An 18,764-nucleotide genomic window follows, 5' to 3' on the forward strand; every position below is an offset into this window, starting at 1 on the left:
CTTCCTCTGGTCTTGATACCATGCATTTGATGGCCGTCATGGCTCAGTGGTGACTGAAGGTAATCAGGGCATTCACAATTTGTCACAAAGGGCATGGGGGGTGAGAGGAGGATGACCATCCCCATTGGACAGTGGTCACTGTGTCACATGGTGAGTGCACAGCCAATCAGCTGGGGGAGGCAACCTGCCATGCCCTGGTCCTTTTAGGAGGAGGCAGAATCCATGGTGGATTTGTACATGCGCAAGAGCAAACATTTGTGTGTGTGTGTGTGTGTGTGTGTGTGTGTGTGTGTGTGTGTGTGTGTGTGTGTGTGTGTGTGTGTGTGTGTGTGCGTGTGTTTGTGTGTGTGTATGCAGTGTGTTCAGTGTGAAGAAAGTTATAGGACAAGTTCACCTTCATGGACATGTGGGTTGAGAGAATGCAGCAATATTAGTAGAACACATCAGTGAGAGTTTCAGGAAAATCGGACAATCCGTTCAAAAGTTACGAATTTTTGAAGTTCCTGCTCAGTCACAGCTGGATGAGAAGACTACTATAGCTTGTGATGTCACATGTGTACAACGATATAAAGAAAGAATAAAGAAAATTCAACATATTTTCACTTTTCTCTCATAGCAAAAGAATACTCGACTTCTCTCTTTCAGAAGACAGGGGGAATAATATTACCCTTAACATACGCCAGTAACAATTTGAAGAAATGTGCACTTTATTCAAAAAGTAAAGTTTTGTTAAATCTCTTTTTATTTTCCTTATATCGTATGCATATGACATCATACACTGTAGTAGTCTTCTCATCCAGTAGTGACTGCACAAATACTTTAAAAATTCATAACTTTTGAACGGATTGTCAGATTTTCCCCAAATTTTCACTGATGTGTTCTACTAATATTGTTGCATTCACTCAAACCACATGTATATGAAGGTTGACTTGTCCTTTAATGTGTGTGTATCTGTGTGTATGCGTTGGCTGTGTTGATAGACTGTGTTTTTCTTTTCGTTTGTTTGTGTATGCCTCTCTTTGCATATATGTGTTTATGAATTATGCAAACTGACCTATTTCAATATGGATGTACAACTTACATGGACTGTGGACATTTGTAAAAAGCAAGCATCTCCCTTGTGCAAACATTTCATCTCAGTTCTTAAAGTCAGGTATCATAAAATATCTGCATGTAATATAAATTCCAGTGGTAACTTTGTGCTCGATTTAAGCTCAATTGTACAATTACTGCATGCTCTGTGTAGTCGGTACATAATGTCACAATTTTATGTATACTGTAAACGTCATTATTTTCGCGCGATTAATTCTTCGCGCTGAGCGGCTCGAAAACGTATTCGCGGGTTCTTAAATTCGCGCTCCGCAGCAGGTTACTTTACTGTAGTACACATTCGCTGCTTTCATCCAAAGCCTCTGCTACATAGCTTGCTATGCCAGCGTACGACAAGCGACGTAGCGAGCGGCTCGACTGCGAGTACAAGCACTCAAATACGTAGTACAGCTGTGACTGTAGTACCGTAGTCACGGGGGAATGTAGCATCGGTGCGCGCGGTGCACACTGCATGCTACAGTACACAGCAATCTATCGTCTCTTCGCACAGTACTAGTAGCGTAAACATGCCTGTACATTGTACTGTACTACGTAGCAGTATCATCGATGAAGCACACACAATTCATCCCGTTCAAAATGTGCATAGAAAATTGTGAAGATATATTCGCGCGTTTTTGAATTCGCGCTAGCCGAACGTAGCGCGAAATCCGCGAAAATTAATGTACCGCGAAAATTTCCACGTTTACAGTAGTCTTAGAGGCAAGCAGTGTGAACTGAAGGCCCCATTTCAGGTCTTAACACAACAGTGGTATGGAACCTATCATTCTATTTAGACTTGGATGACACCTGTATTTTAATCTTACAGTGGTTGTACCCCTTATTCTTAGGAAACTCGGGCTTAATTCTTAATGGACTGCTATATAGTGTAGTAGGCATGCAGGGTATTGGTACAAATGTACATGTATGTCAAACCATGACAAAGTTGCAGTTTGTAGTCTAGTTGGAAGCTAGAATTTTCAGTTGTTTGTGCAGAATGTACGGTCCTGGTCTAGACCGTCCTAGAGCTAGAAAAATCAGTGTTTAAAATACACTTTATTTGCCATGAAAAATAGTACATGTTCTTTCATGCGCTAGCCTACCCTAGCCAATGTACACTCCAAATACATAGCCCTTGTGCAATTCTATTTTTTCTTAGCCTTTGGCCTCATTGAAATGAAAATACACTTGGGCTAATTGTGAATTTGTCATGCATACAATCTAGTACAATGTATTCAAAATTATGCAATATTTATTTAATGTAATGCATATTTCCAGAAAAGAGAGTGGATGGCAGAGGTAAATGGATTACATTCTTGTCCACCCTCTCATCATTCACCCATTTCTTTTTTCTCTCTCCCAGAAATACATGCAATCACTCTCAAACATACAGTCACAAATATGCACACACTTTAGCTGCCTGGGTCTTTTCACTGTAATGCCCTTTTAGAGGTGGCGTAATATAATGTTTCTCATTCTCACACAGGAGTTAATGATTTTTCCCCTAGAGATATTGTCTCAACAGGGAAATACACACAAGGTAATATGATATATATGGTCAACAGGTAATGATGCGTCATCGTCTTATCCCAGCCCTGTTAACAGCCAGTCAAATTTTTCTATGATATTACCTGATGTGATGTTGCATCCTTACTGTATTAGCCATGTGATTGCATTTTGACCAATCACCAGCTAGTTTTTATGCTGTGTGGCCAGACAATTTGTTATCATTTGAATCATTTGTTTTAGATTAATATAGGAAAGGCACAAATTCAGCTCTGGGCTGGAGCTCAAAAGCACTATGGAAAATTTTCATGATATCAGACCACCCAATCTTAATCCAATCTAAATCAGTCATCTGCTCCTAATTATGATTTTAGATATATTTGTTTATGCATTAGGGCCTTGGTGTTGTGGCTACATCATATCGAAAAAGCACTTAGGAGATCTCTCCTTTGACCCCCAACCCACAGATTAGCATGCACCCTGCAGTGTTTTCTTTGCCAATTGCACAGATGTCAGCAGCCTGATTGTCAATGAATAGAGATTACCTAATCCCCCTAATCCCTCTTGAGTCACTATGGTCTTAACTATTGGACCAGGACTATAACTGAATTGGCTTTGACCTAATCTGTAACTGGGTCAAGTTCAAGTGAATTACTGATTAAAGTGCCTAAGCACATTGGTTGTAATCTATTCCAATCTTTCGTGAACACCTGAACTTTTGCATTATTTCTATGACATGAGTATGATGTCACTGAGGATAATTGGAGCATCTTTAAATATGTTATGAAACTGTAAAGCTTGTTTGCATGTATGCGCACCAAGGGATGACTGCTGCTGAAAAATCCCTGCAGAACTTGTTAAAGGCGTGCAGCATCCGTGTGAACAAAGAACACAGTCTCATGAGGCTTCAGAAAGTAACCCTGGCTAATGATGTTACATGTACGTGCATGCATCAAGTCCCCCCTGAGTTCTCAAGCGATGGGTTGTACTCTGATCATCTATGGGTACTCCGCCCTGTGCTACCAGTGTGACAATAAAAAGTGTTTTGCGGAAATAGACTTTTAAAGGATTCATACATGCAAATACCATCATATGCATTCGTACTCTTTCATCTAATTTCACTGTATGAATAACTCTTCATGATTATGTAGCCATTGTTTTAAGGGCGTGTTTCGAGGTTTGATGATTTTTTTACCCTGCAATCGGCTGCAGCATTCATTTGTTTGTCTGTTTGTTTGAGTGTATGTTTGTTTGTTTGTTTGTTTGTTTGTTTTTTCTATTCTGTTGCACCCAGTAGATGGTTATGTTGCCTGTATGTGTGCCTTTAATGTCCAAACCCATCCTGCATTTACTCATAATGCTATATTAACTCTTCATTATAATCTGAGTTATGGTATGTTCCACATAATTATTATTATATTCATCTTTACCTATCTTGTTAATCCTTTAAATGTGATACTGTCTAGTTATTGTATGATAATTTTAAGAATACCAAACCACCTGGTCCATATTCTTCTTTTCTATTCTTATAAAAAATAAAAAAAAAAAACTCACAAAGTGTACATTTCTTTTTTGTTCTTGTGAAATCTGTAGCCGTACATTTACAACACATGAGTGTTAGATCTTTTCAAATGTGTGTCATGATTTGTGTACCAGTTTATGGCTCAGGTGAGTTATGTTTGTCATGCATGAAATATCACTTGATTGACATGGTTAAGATAGCTTGAAGTGATACCATAATATATTTATATAATGTAGAAATACACAGGCTCTTGAATATTATTTAATGAAAAATCATTAAGATCTTGCTGAGAGTGAAAAGAATGAGTCATGATTGCGCATTGCCTTATTGTTACCTTATTCAAACAAATCAAAAACAAAACAGCATCGCTAGCATGGAATTCAGTGTTGCATATTCTGTCGTATGCTTCCTATCATGACTAACATTCATGTGTCACCTGAAGGTAGGCTTTCACATCTGCTTTCTGATAACAGGTATAAATTTGACTTTTCTCATGTATGCATCGGTTTCCTTTTTTTTTTTTTTCTTGTATGAGGTGCTGGAAAAAAGAGAAATGTACTTTATATTCAGAGAATGCCTGAAAATTAAGTCAAATCTTGCATGAAGCATTTTCCATGTCGTTTAATGATTACTGTGTCAAACTATGTTTATGTTGTACTGTTCAGTGACTGAGAGGAGATCTAAGTGCTTTATGAGAATTTGTTCACAGTGAACCAGTATCCTAGTTGGTTTCATCTCAATATCGACATAATTTTCTTGTGTGTGAACAGGTGAAGGTTTTGACCGAAGAGTGGGCATCAAAGTGGAAGGAGACGCAAACTCTTCTCAAGGTGAGATATCAATTTGAAGATGATACAATGTCATCACCATGTACATGTACTTTTTTTCCCCTCATTCTTTTATAACCTGTTGCTAGGTTACCAGAAACCATTGTAATCATGGGGGAGTCCACGGTAAGAAGATTACTGCACCAAATTTGGAGTGATTTGTTACTCAGCCGTGGTACTTTATAACTCGGGTGCATAATTTTGAAATCTTCTATGCAAATATACAGTAATTTATAACGACTCTACCTCCAGTACGAATCTATCTATGGTAATCTTTTGTGGACTGAGTGTTTAGTTATATTGAAGTTGCTTTCAACCTCCATTTATGTAAAACAGATTTCAAATGGACTGCCGCTTAATCAGAGTATTAGAGTATGTGTGTGTGTATGTTATACATATACTATATATTTGCTAGTCTGCATTTGATGGCATTGAATCAGGAATTGTGTGTCTTTTGCAGTAGGTCATGCACATGCATACACAAGCACATAAAAACAGTACATGGCAAATTATGTATGTGTGTATACATATATAACATATTCACATACTGTGTTTGGACTCGCATTCCTGTCCCTGTGCGATTATTAAACAGGAACGCACGCTTGCACTGCGCTCGGAAGGTGTGGGTGTGGTCCTAGACTCCGAGCTGCCTCACCTGAGTGTGATCGACGATGACCCTCTGAGTACGGGGCTGAAGCTGTACCACATCAAGGAGGGTACGACCACTGTGGGACACCAAGATGCTGATAACAAATGTGACATCAGTAAGTTCTGACTCTTTACACTCTTCATCAACCCACCAAGTCTACTAAAGAAACCACAGTTTGTGGTTTGGTGCTATAATTACATAATCTCTTTGTTATGATTCTGACTGCTCTTTACTACTGTTTCGTAGAGTAGAATAAAAGTGTCAACAGAGATAGACCATCTCAGTCATCATTTATCAAGAATGTCCAGGGAGATAGAAAGAAAGAACTATGGATAGATGGATAGATACCAGTAGATTGATACTGTATCAGGGCAATTACCCCCGGAGGGCAATTACCCCCACCTAAATACTGGTTAGTGACAAGGTTAGAGTAAAGATTAGGGTTAGGGTTAGGTTTAGGGTTCAAAGTTTGGGTTAGGATCAGGATTAGGATCAGGATTGGGATTAGGGTTAGGGTCATGGGAAGGGTCTGGGGTAATTGCCCAGGGGATAATTGCCTTAGACCCATTGAGACAAACTAAGAGACACAGAGTGATCTATATAACACCTAAATAGATCCTTGTCAATTGATTGGTTGTTTGATATTGATCATTTGTCCCATTTTACTATTACATCATCATTCTTGCAACTGTGGCTCCAGTTACTGTGCAATCTTGGATCTCTGCAATTTGCTCCAGAGCTGGGCACAATATGTATGTAAAACGCTTGCATTGGAGTGTGCAATGCGATCAAGCATATTAACCGACAGTGCGATAGCGTATAGCGATCAGTGCGCACTCTCTCAATCTCAGATCTTGCGCATTCTCTCTTGTTTCTAAATTTATAAAACATCAAATGACAAGCATCTATTCTTAGGTGTTATATAAAACAAATTAAATGTTTTTCATTCGTGCAAGATAGAGGTGTGAGATTTCTTCAATTTGTCTCCCTCTGCAATGAAATTTGTAAGATCGTAACAGCTAAGATCTATGATATTAACACGTCAACCTTCACCCCTCTGCTTAATAATTTCTTGCTTTTATTAATGCCTTGTCCACCATTGACTACTTCAGTTTCAGTTTTGTTTATTTTGCACCAAGCATTAAAAATATACAGAGCATACAATAAATCATGAAAGTACAAAATGAGATACAAAAAGAGAAAAATTCATAGGACATACAACATAAAATTAGAAATAATGTGGCGGTATGACTACATACAAAGACAATGCCATTGGTCAGGGAAGCAGCAAGAAAAGAAAAAGCCCTTGTGAGTAGCTGACCCATGTGCTGTAACATAAATACCTTTGACAGATTTAAACACAAATGTCAGTTAAATTGACAAAACAGAACAAGTCAAAACAATGCAATCATTACAAAACAAAACTACTGAGGTATGGACGATAACAACACAGAAAATAGCAACAACAAAATATGCCTTGAATTAGCTATGTTTGTAATCTTCCAATAAAATTGTTTATATTTAATTTTGAAATTATTTGCAGATTTTGATGCTTTAATTTTTCTGGGGATAGAATACCATGTATGACAGCCCTGATATATAACTGAATTTAAAAAAAATGAGGTGCGCATGTGATATAGATGATAGTTTGCAGAATTTCTTGTTCCGTAATTATGGATAGTGCTGTTCAGCAAAAAATAATCTAAAAGGGATTCTGGAAGTAACTTTTTGTAACATAAGTACATAAAAATACCCAACTGTAAAAGATAAATATCATAAAATTGCAGCATCTTATACAAATGAAAGATTGGTTTTGAAAGGGCAAGATATGAAGCATGGTGTACGATACGTATTGCACGTTTTTGTAAGACACAAACTCTGTTCAACTGGGTTTTTGATGCATTGCCCTAAATTATAATCCCGTATGACTTAACATAACAGTGTCAGACTTTTGGAGCATGGGTATTTGTTCCAAGTTCATTGTGTCACTGCCGGCAACCAGGAATAGCTTGGTGGTAGTGACGCTGCCTGGAAAGCAGTAGATGACAGGTTCGAGTCCCTTGGTTCCTTTTTCCAACATGTTTGTTAAAATTATAGATCAGCAGTTGCGATCTGACAAATTTCATTTGTAGAGGGAGACAAATTTAAGAAAACTCACACCTCAAAATTGCATCTTTAAGGTAATCAATGAAATCATGGGTAGGAAAAAACAAACACATGCTTCTCACTTGCTATGACAACTGTGCAAATGTGCTAACTTTTGACTTATGTGGAGCTGTATGCAAAACTTTGTCAGGAATGTATATCAAGATTTATGAAGATGAAGAGCATTCAAATGCAGTGAGAAATCAGATTGCAATATCTTCAATTCATCCGACAACCTGCATAATCTGTGGTTGGTTACCTATTTTCTTTCCAGTGCTGAGTGGTCTTGACATTCAGGATGAGCACTGTCGCTTTGTCTGTACCAATGACAGCGTCTTTCTCCACCCCATCCCGGAGGCTGACTGTGCCGTCAATGGCAAGTTGGTCACAGAGCCTATGAAGCTAACTCAAGGTAAAACCGCATGGATGTCTCATTGCTTTTTATGATATCCTCTTGCATTTGTTATGAATGTTTTTGTTTTGTTATTTTTTTGGCATTTTCAGTGATTCTTGTATGTTTACATAACCTCTTATCGTTTCAATATGTGTATCGGTGGAGGGGGGGGGGGGGGTGCAATCATGTTCCCCCTGACATTTGCAGCAAGTCTTGAATCCCTCTGTAGTAATTGCAGAAGATATTCCTTGACGTATCAAAGTCACAAAGGTCAGTGATCTTTCCTTGTTTGGGTATGTCACAAACTGAAAGTTGATTATAAACTCTGTGTGCTGAGATAGGGATCTCCAATGGTTCTGGAGATTGTTACAAGATTTTGGAATGAAGCAAAATTGATATGGACAGGGTTGCTTAGCTTTGAATGCTATTCCTTGCCCAGTTTTTGATTTCTTGTATAATATACATTGTACTTACCACTCTAACCATTCCTCTCTGTCCATATCCTCTCCATCTTTCTTTATTCCTTTCCTCTATCTACACTTTTTCTCTCCCCTTTATTCTCTCATGTCTTTCTCTCCCTCTTCTACTCGTATCTATATTGTTTTGAACACACACACACACACACACACACCTTCTGTCATTCCCTCTCTCATCCCCATCTCCCCTCCATCCCCCCCCTCCATCCCCCCCCTTCCATCTCATCTTCCACTCCCATCTCCTACAGGGTGCTTTGTGTCCATCGGCCAGAGTAACCTCTTCCGCTTCAAGCACCCGGCTGAGGCCAGGCGGCTCCGTCGGGAGCTCAAGTCCAAGTCCATGAATGACCTCTCCCTGTACCGCTCCATGGACAACCTGTTGGCACCCTCGCTCTTCTCCCCACTTGGGTAAGAGAACAAATAAACTTGTCCTCTGTTACTTTTTTTTTTTTTTTTTGCTGCAGGACTCTGAACAGAGAAAAGAGTGGTGTGTTTGTTTTGACAGAGAAAAAGATATTTACATCTCATCATACGAAAAATTTCATATAAGTTCAAGTTTCAGATGCTCTGTAAACAGGACACTCATTGATGACAGGTAAAAAAAAGAATGATGATGCTGTTAATATGGTAACCATAACAACCAGATTTGTCCTCACCATGGATAAGCTTTGCTATTACTTGGGTGTTTTTACCTTCCTGTATGTTTTGTATTCATACTGTTGCTCACATTGCAGTTCATCTTGCACCTGCGCTTATTCAACATTATAAATTGTCACTGGAGAATCAACTCGGGAATCCTTTCTTATTTCTGGAGTGTTTTATACTTTCTGTGTTAGATAAGCATTGTCATCTGCTTGCTGTCATAAAGAATGATCATGCAGTTGCAATTCTGTGCAGTGATATAAATACAATACTGTGTGTCTGCCTCTACTCTTCTTCAGCTTTTTATGAGAAAAAGTGCCATTGGGTTAAGTCAAGCATAATCAAAATCTGAATTGAAAAAATTAACCAATGTTCATAATCCCACTTTGTCTCTGTACTGAACAAACAATACACAATCACACACAGTACTGTTATGCCATGTATGTTGTGAGGTTTTTATTTTCGTGAATTTTTAAAGTCCGGTGCTCTTTGCGAATTTAGCAATACTCGAAAGTATTTACTCTGATGCTGACACAAGTGTGATGTGCAAACATACATCCCTCTGTTCATTACTCGTGCTTCACAATCACAAATTCAACCACTTGCAAAATTTTGGGGAAGTCCCGATTTGCGAAGAATTAGACTCACTAAATATGTGGCGTATACAGTATATCAACTTGAATGAGTCATCACACACTGTTGGACTGATCTTGCTGTCTTGCACAGACATCCCTTTTTCCCAAAATTAGTTTACAATGTAGCTTAAAAAAAGAAAGAAAGGAGATATACTGGAAATGGCACAGTGACATGAAAACTACCCTCCAAAGCACTGTGTATAACTCCATATGCAGTCTGTGGCCTATTTGTGAAGATGGATAGTATGTGATTGTTGATGTGGTCCTTGGAAACAAACAGTTTGTCATCCTTGCGTCAGCTGCAACATCTTTTGGGCAAGAAGGGTGCATTTTGGCTCTCCTCCATTTTTGCCTTTGGATAAAAATACTTGTTCAAATGCTGGCTTCATTTTCTTCAATGAGATAATAACCTTTGGAATGTTCCATGTTTACAGGGCCATTCCTTTCTTTTCTCTTACTTCAAGTTTTTCATCATTATCCTATACTGTCTGTGCACTTGTGCCTCTTACGGTCCACACTATACCCCCCAAAAAAACAAAAACAAAACAAAACAAAAAACAAAAAACAAAACAAAAACAAAACGAAACCCAACAACAACAGCAACAACAACAAAAAACCAACAACAACAACATCCCCAAAACATGCAAACACACACCAAGAAGATGTTTGTGATTGTTTTCAAAGGCAACAATTACCAAGATTGTTGGACAAAAGCAAGAAAACAACTAATTCATTATTGGGTATTGAAATCATTACCATGTTAACTGCACCTCTTCAAATTTTGAATGATTGCAGACAACTTCATGAAATGGTCCCTCAGGCCAGAATTAATGACGGTAGTTCAGATCTAGTCCAAAGGTTAATAATATGCAAATTTCAACTGCGTACACATGCGTGACACATTGCACACGCTAACTGACATCCAATCATGAATGCACACTGACATATCACAGGGTGAGCAAAATTCCCATATGTTTTCATCCTTGGAGGAAATGTAAGCTATGGCTTTGATTCTAACTGCCATTATGAATTCAGACCACTGTGTACGCTGGTGTCTGAACTAGAATACCCCCCCCCCCCAAAAAAAAAAAAAAAAAAAAAAAAAAAAAATCATATCCTATAGTACGGTCTCATTGGGATCACATTGTCTCAGTCCTGTAAGTCTTTTGTCCATCTCATTAAAATAACTTGCACATGCTGTTTAAAGAGATGGTATATTATTGGTTGAGGTGAGGATTCAGCTTTTAACTTTTTGAGAGATACGTAGATACCACTTTATGACATGTTAAAAAGCATACATTTCTAAGAGGAATTCAAAGTTTATTCAATAAAAATCGGTTTCGACAGGGCTGAGATGTCCCAAAACAAAGTAAAGCAAAGCAATCCTAATGAAAGGTCATTAGGATCGCTTTGTTTTGGTTATCTCGGCCATTTCAAAACCAATTTTCGTAAAAAGTATCATTAAAAAAATTGAAACCCAAAATCCCATCTCAACCGAAACTGTACATCCCTTTAATATTTTTCCTTGAAATCTCCTTCCCTCTCTGTTTCTTTCTCTTTCTCTCTCTGTCTCTCTTCCTTTCTCAAAATATATGAATGTATGTTGATTATTACTATTTCATCATAAATCAACCCATTCTGCTATTTGTCCACGTATTCTCATTTTCTTTTTTCTTTTTTTAAAGTGGTGAATGTTGTGATGTGATTTGTGAAAGTAAAACTGTATTTTTCCATTGCAGCCTTAGAATCAGAGAAAAGAACCAGCAAGAGTGGAATAACCTGAATCTCAAGAGGTCAGGAGCCTGCGACATGTTCTCTCTTCATCATTTCTTCTTTCATTTTTGTTTGTATTTGTGATGTCATAATTAACCTCATCGCCATGACAGTCATACAGCATGCAAAATTCAGGAATGTGAAAATAGCTGTTAGTGAACATTGCCAATTTGCAAACTGCGCTGCTTGATTAGTGTCGTTGACGTTTTTGTTTTCACTGCCGTGAGAGCCACAATAATTGACACTGCCTCTTTGACCCACCATCATCAAAGATTATAGTTCACTCATCTAACTTTTTTTTCCATTAATTTTTTTTTCTTCAGCCATTGGACTATGTGATACTTACTTGTCAAAGCACGTACTGTATAAGCTGTTATTTTTGCGAGGGTTTGATTTTCGCAAATTTCGCAAATCACTGTTGGACCGCGAATTTAACAACATGCAAAAATGTCACCGCGTGCTGGAGTGATAGTGCACTTACTATAGCTTCGGTGTCAACTCGCGAAAACAACATCACGTGACAAAGTCTGCGTCTTCCTCATTTGTGGAAATATCTGTGCGTGAAAATAACAGCTTATTCAGTATAAAGTTCAAGAACAAAATACCTGGGCCCCATTTCATAAAAAAGTTACCATGATGGACAACTCTGGCTCGAATAGCAATTGTCTTATTGACAATTGGCAATAGTTATGGTAATAGCAAAAATCCAGCTTCCTGATTGGCTGTAACTACAAAAAGTTTGTATTCTGGTAAGAGTTGCTATCCTAACAATTTTTATTTTTGTTTTTTTAAATGGGGCCCAGGCGCTGTGATGAGTACAGTTATTGTTATTTTTCGCACTATAATCATTCTTGCCCACAGGATTGAAGTACCAGTTTAACTCTTCTGTTTGTTTGTTTTTGTATATTTTATATTGTTTTCCTTCAGCAGAATTTACTGTTGTTGTGGATCTTGATTTGGTCATCTTTCACTCATTTTAGTTTTTCATACAGCCAAAGCAGAAAAAAACCAAACCAGAATTGAGAAAAAAAGCAGGGGGAAAATAATCCTTGGTAGCGTATACATTGTCTGAAACAACCAGACACTACCGGTCTTGTCATATTCAAAGAAAATTTCTAAAATGCAAAGAGATGTTAAGGCAAATATTTGTGATAAGCAGTCAGTGGATTCCCATTCAATTTTACCATATAATTTTCCATTAATATTCCATATAATTCTATATAATAATACCATTTAATTTCACAATATATGCTGCCTGATGTAGTTTGCTGGAAAGGATAAGACACAAACTCGCACAAATCATGTGAGTATTGTACAGAGGAATTTGGGAGTACACTTGTATCTCGGTGCTGTATCTGCATATATAGTTTGCATATTTGATATGATATCATATCAGTGCTAGGTCAGTTAACAAGCATGGAATTTAGAAACATCAGGTGTGCTACTTAAATCTTGTGTGTATGATTATGTAGAAGCATCTTTCCACAGACAATCAGTCTGATCAGCCATTCTAACTTTATTCATTTACATGTCAGTATATCTCTTCATCATAATTATGACTTGTAACGCATGAAATTTGTAACTCCTACCATATATATATGTGCTACAAATGAACATTCCACCAACTGATGATCACTTTTCGAGTTCTTGATATATTGGCTTGATTTTTGAATAAGTAACACCTCTGCAAAGGTAATGCGTTTCAAGTTTCTCTTCCCACTGAATATAATTCCAGAGTAATATGACATTTCAGAGATATTTGGGAGAACAAATACCATAGAAGCTATCTCATATTTTGTCTTGTATGATATTCAGAAAAATGGAATATAAATATTTCTCACAAAGACTTCAAACACTACTGGCACTGTATGTCCACTCCTAACTTTTACTATAATGTTTATGTTTATAATGCCATGATGATGACCAAAAATAACAAACCAAACCAAACCAAAACAAAACAAAACAAAACAAAAACGGGGAAAAAATATGCATCTTAGCAATACTGTGTTCAGTTTGACATGGCTGTCAAACCATTTGAACAAAAAGAAATGACACCAGTGCCATTTACATATACTACATTAATTACTTGCAGTTACTTAATATATAGTTGTGTTGATTTGAGATATTTGCTTAGCATTTGCAATCCGGGGAAATGCAAATCTGAAGATAATTGTAACCCAAAGCCAGAAACTTTTGGAGTACAGGTAATCTAATCATTCAATATTTGTGTGGACAGTTATCTGTAAGTGATTTTTATTCACTACAGAATATGCATATCAACATCTACATTCAATATCACTTTGGTTTATTCTTGTAATGTTGGCAGTGGATCACTTACATATTTCTTTGAAGTGGTCTGTTCATATGGCAGATGTGGAAAAATGTTAAGATTTTTTATTTATTTATTTATTTATTATTTTTTTTTGGGGGGGGGAGGGGGAGGGGGAGGGTTTGCTACCCTACCACATGTGTTGTCGAGCTGTCATGCATGAATTTTTGAAGCTGGTTTACATCATTTTACCACTAGTTGTGCATCATTACCTGGTGAGAATGCTGTCTTCAAGAAGTAAATGAAATTCTATACAAATGAAAAGTCAGTGAAATGAGATTATTAAAGCAATATTATATCACTGTTTGATAACAGCTGCTGCACTTTGAGGCTGCACCAGTCTGTGGTAAGGTAGCAATGAGGAAAAAAAATTGCAAAAACATAGCCACCATGACTTTGTTTACAAGTGCTGCTAGAAGCATACTTCACCCATTTTTGTGTCCTCCCGGATCATATCCTGTCATCAGTGTACGCACTAATGCAGAGAGTAAACACATGAGCAGAACAGGTTTTTTTCAGTTGCAATATGTTGGTTAATTGATGACCATCAGTATTGCCAATTGGGTGCTCATTTTTCTTCTTTTTTTTTGCCTGATGGCTGAAAACTGGGGTGCAATTCATATACCAGCAAATACAACTGTATGATCTTCATATAAGGAGATGGCAGTATTTTGTGGTTAATACCCTGTTATAAATGAAAAGCCTACATTTCAAGATGGCACATTTTATTGCAAGAACAATAGTGTTCATATTGTTGCTTGTAATGGATATGAGAAAAAAGATATTCATACAGTAGACAGCCCCGGCGATACGGTGCAATCAACTCACTGATTGATAAGAGGCCAAAGCTTTTGAATTTGTATGGGTCATCGAAGCACTGTGCGGAGGGAAGGACAAAAAAATCTCGAAAGTTCACCTCCTCGTATCTCCCTTATTTTACCACCAAATCCCTTGAAACTTCACACATATATCTAATATGGATATATCATCCTTCGTATGATTTTTGGGCGAAAATGCTGATGTATCTTTCGAGGTATGTTGTGTGTTTCTCTGTTTGAGTCGACCGTGGGAAAGGGTTACGATTTTTTCTGGACATAAGTCTGGCCTGCATGAATATGCATTTGACTAACATATTGCTAGTCTGTATACACCAGACTCACTGCCTGCGAAATTTCGTATTTGCGCAATTAGTCGTTAGGTGAAAATAAGATCAAAAAGATAACCCAATTAAAGAGAAAAATACTGGACATGCACAACTAGATCATCCTCCTGCGCATGCATTCTCTACTGGTCAGTGCATGCTTAGCCAATCAGTGGTGTCAGGTTCGGCGCAGTGCGACAGGGTTTGGTTTTTGGTCCACAGGGTGGTGAGTGGGCAAGAGAGGAACCCTGCAATGTGCTTCAACTGTTTCAGGCAGCACGTACAAAAACTGATACATCGGACTGCGTACTGCTTATGCTATGGATTTTACGTGGGTCACGAGTGACAGTGATCTCAAATTTTTCTGGACATATCCATGTGCCAAATGATACAGAAAAGATATTTGGAACACAGTATGGATATACTAACAATAGTCATATACCGAAGTTTCATTTTTGGGCAATGAAGGAAAACGTGAAAAAATAACACTTGTTTTGAGACCAAATGTTCTGTTTTGGAATCTGAGTTTCGATGTTATTTTGACAGGTTTATCCTCAATAAAACCCAAAATAACTAACATTGCGAGTTGGAGAATAGTTTCTTCTTCATTTTGCTTTGTGGATTTAATCATTTGATGGCTTCTGAGGTGAGATATTGCGATTGTCCTGCAACACTTCCCCAGCGGTTTTGCGTACACAAGCTGTCTACTTTATGCGAATGAGGCTTCAAGGTCATATGCTTTTGGCGAGTTAATTGCACCGTATCGCCGCGCCTGTAGAGTTATTGATTAGATGTTTGATTTAAAAGGGGATGTCTGTAGCATAAAAGGGGATGTCTATAGCATACATCTTGCATATATGCAATGCTTGCATTACTTTCTTTTTCTATGAAATAGTCTGTGTAAGGAATGCATTTGCTGATCATTGTTGACTGTTCCTTCACCCCAGAGTCAGATGAAAGACATGGCATTAGCAAAATTTACTCTGGTGAATCGTGATGTCACTGATGATATCACAGCTGCTCTTTAGGTTGCATGTCTGATACATTCCCCAGTTATTTAATGGCAGATATTAGACTGTGTATTGGTCTGGCATGTGAGTTTAGGGTGTGATGTAATATCACATTGCTGATGGCGAGATCTGGTAAGTTTGTTGGAAAGAAGCAGACATTATCAGAAATTGGTTATTACTCTGCACATTTTTTTTTTGTTCTCTCTCTCTTCTCTGAAGGAGCTGTCACCAAATGATTTGTAAAATGAATTTTCCATCGCAGCGAAAAGTTTCTCATGATATCTTGCCGAAGGTTTTTGCTTTGAGCTTAAGCCATGCACCTACTAACATTCAGTCATCCACTGCTTTCATCTGCTTCCATTGCCGATTGCACAGCATGCACACAACGGCATGCAGGAAATATATCAGCTTCCCTCGGAAAGGCCATGCTACAAACTTAGACCTTGGATGGCCATGATTTGTGTGTGTGTGTGTTCTGTGTGTATGTGTGTTATATTGTTCATGGTGAAGTCTGCTATATATCACTGCATGTATTGATGGAATTTATACTATTGCAAATATGTATGTGGTCAATAATAAGAGAATATTAAACAACATTGTAATCGACTAAACGAGGGGATGTATGTAACATGTTGAATGAACTGTATAGGCATCACATTTTATCCGTTGGTTTCTGAAGCTAATCCTCCTACCATGTTTTGTTGCCTTTAAACATACCATATCATTTGAGGATGTATGCCTTGTCCTTTCATACACTAGCAGGACTAGACATTAAAAAAAAAAGAACTTTATAGAATTGTTATGCAGCTTGCCATGCATGGGATCTCTACTCATGAAAAGCGTACACGATTATATGATCAGGTTTGGAGAGAAATCTTTTTACAGTCTCACTATCTGCCTGTCTCTGTTTTTCTCTACCTTTTCTCTAGGTCTTGTTGTCTCTCTGTCCCTATGTTATTATGCCTGCCTTTTGTGTGTGTGTGTGTGTGTGTGTGCTTAAGACATTTCTGTTTGTATTCTCAGTTTCTCTGGTTCACTATTCTCAGCTGATGTGTGTTGTTGAATATCTCAGTCCTCTCTCCTGCCATCTTGCCATCTTCCTGCCTTGATAATTTCTTCTCTGTCCTCTAGCTGTCCATTAGAATTTCCCTTCTGTCTTCCAATCTGTTCATTAAAAAAAAATTTTTTTTTACCTTTGCCCCTCATTCTATTTGCCTTTCCCTCCTTGTCTCACAACAGATATCTCTCTTCTTCTCTTACACTCTCCATGTGTTGATGTCTTTGTTTTGGATCGTTTTCTCTTTCTCTTGCTCTCTGAAATGAAATCATTTTGATTATATAATATATAATAATGTACACATATGATATATATCTCCCGTCATGCCCCTATATATCTCTCTCTTCATTTATCTCTCCCTGTTTGTCAGTATATTTCATGATGACTTTCTATCTCTTATACATACACACACACATGTGCACAGATCTGAGATCCAGCAGCTGGAGGAGATGCATCGTCAGCAGGAGCTTACCAGGCAGCAGGAGCAAGAGGCCCAGGAGCGTGGGCTGCAGGAGCGGCTGGTGGCGCTGGATCGGCTGCGGGAGGAAGGGCTCTCGGCCCAGCAGCAGACGGCGGAGGCAGAGCGCCGCCTGGAGCATGAGCGCCGGCGGCTCAAGCGCCAGAGCGTGGACATCATGCAGCAGCTGGCGGAGTTCCAGCGGGAGAAGACGAGGCACCAGCGGGAGATTGAAGAGCGTCTCCGGGAGCTGGAGGGAGAGAAGGCCTCGCTGGAACACATCCGCACCACGCTGGAGGGTCAGATGAAGCGGAGCCAGCAGGACATCCAAGGTGTGTGTGGTGTGACTACTGAGCATCCGCATTGTTGAGGTTCACAGGATTGAGAGATTTCTCGATCTCAAAACATTCATGAGGCTGGTGTGTGCTAACTTGCATAATTCAAATGCATCGAGAAATTGAGCTTCGATGTAGTAGGTTTATCTTCTTTTGAAGAGGAACCCATGTCTATTTCACATGCATCTTTATGCCAAATTCTTTTGTGGAGCTCATACAACCTTCCCTACCATGGGCCAACTGACTTTAGATAAGAGAAAATGATGTGAAAATAACATACCCAGATCCATATCTGCTCCACACTCTTTAAACATTTTTGTATAGAGTTGATTTGTTTCCTGTAGGCTTTAGCTGACATATCCTTAGGGTTGTACAAGACCAACCAAAATATCCCATCAGTGGAGATATGTACATTGCTCTGATTGTCCACCTACATTTGAAATTCACTTTCATATAATGCAATGATATAATAATGGAATACAACAGTCAAATTATGATGGAAACCCTTCTTTTACAGAGGATGTTGCCATTGAGAAAGCCAAGTTATCAGAGCTTGAACAAAAGAGGGCAGCAGAAGTCTTGGCAGCAATTGGAGAATTGACGGAGCAGAAGAAAGAGCTTGAGGAGCAACTCGCAGAGCAGAAGCGGAGACTGGAAGAAAATCTGAGAGCAGTTGACGAGAGGGAGAAGGGGATGAGGGAAGCCATGAAAAAGGTCTGTCTGCATTCCTCAGTGTTCATTGGGTTGCTTTGGTGGAAGAAGGAAGTTATAACATGTAGT

General features: G+C 38.4%; 1 protein-coding gene across 1 annotated transcript in view; it reads left to right on the forward strand.

The window, feature by feature from the left end:
* The window catches only part of LOC139713643 (kinesin-like protein KIF16B), a 94,517-nt gene that overhangs the window by 65,948 nt on the left and 9,805 nt on the right, over positions 1-18,764 (forward strand). Inside the window, exons 16-22 of the mRNA XM_071625351.1 lie at positions 4,885-4,944; positions 5,534-5,705; positions 8,010-8,147; positions 8,854-9,013; positions 11,622-11,675; positions 17,617-17,981; positions 18,502-18,698. Of these exons, the coding sequence (XP_071481452.1) occupies positions 4,885-4,944; positions 5,534-5,705; positions 8,010-8,147; positions 8,854-9,013; positions 11,622-11,675; positions 17,617-17,981; positions 18,502-18,698 (1,146 nt within the window). The remainder of the gene's footprint in view (positions 1-4,884; positions 4,945-5,533; positions 5,706-8,009; positions 8,148-8,853; positions 9,014-11,621; positions 11,676-17,616; positions 17,982-18,501; positions 18,699-18,764) is intronic.

The sequence above is a fragment of the Diadema antillarum genome, unplaced genomic scaffold (genome assembly GCF_040938485.1).
Source record: "Diadema antillarum isolate AM-2024a unplaced genomic scaffold, OU_Dant_1.0 seq00002022_RagTag, whole genome shotgun sequence".
NCBI classification, from domain to species: Eukaryota; Metazoa; Echinodermata; class Echinoidea; order Diadematoida; family Diadematidae; genus Diadema; species Diadema antillarum.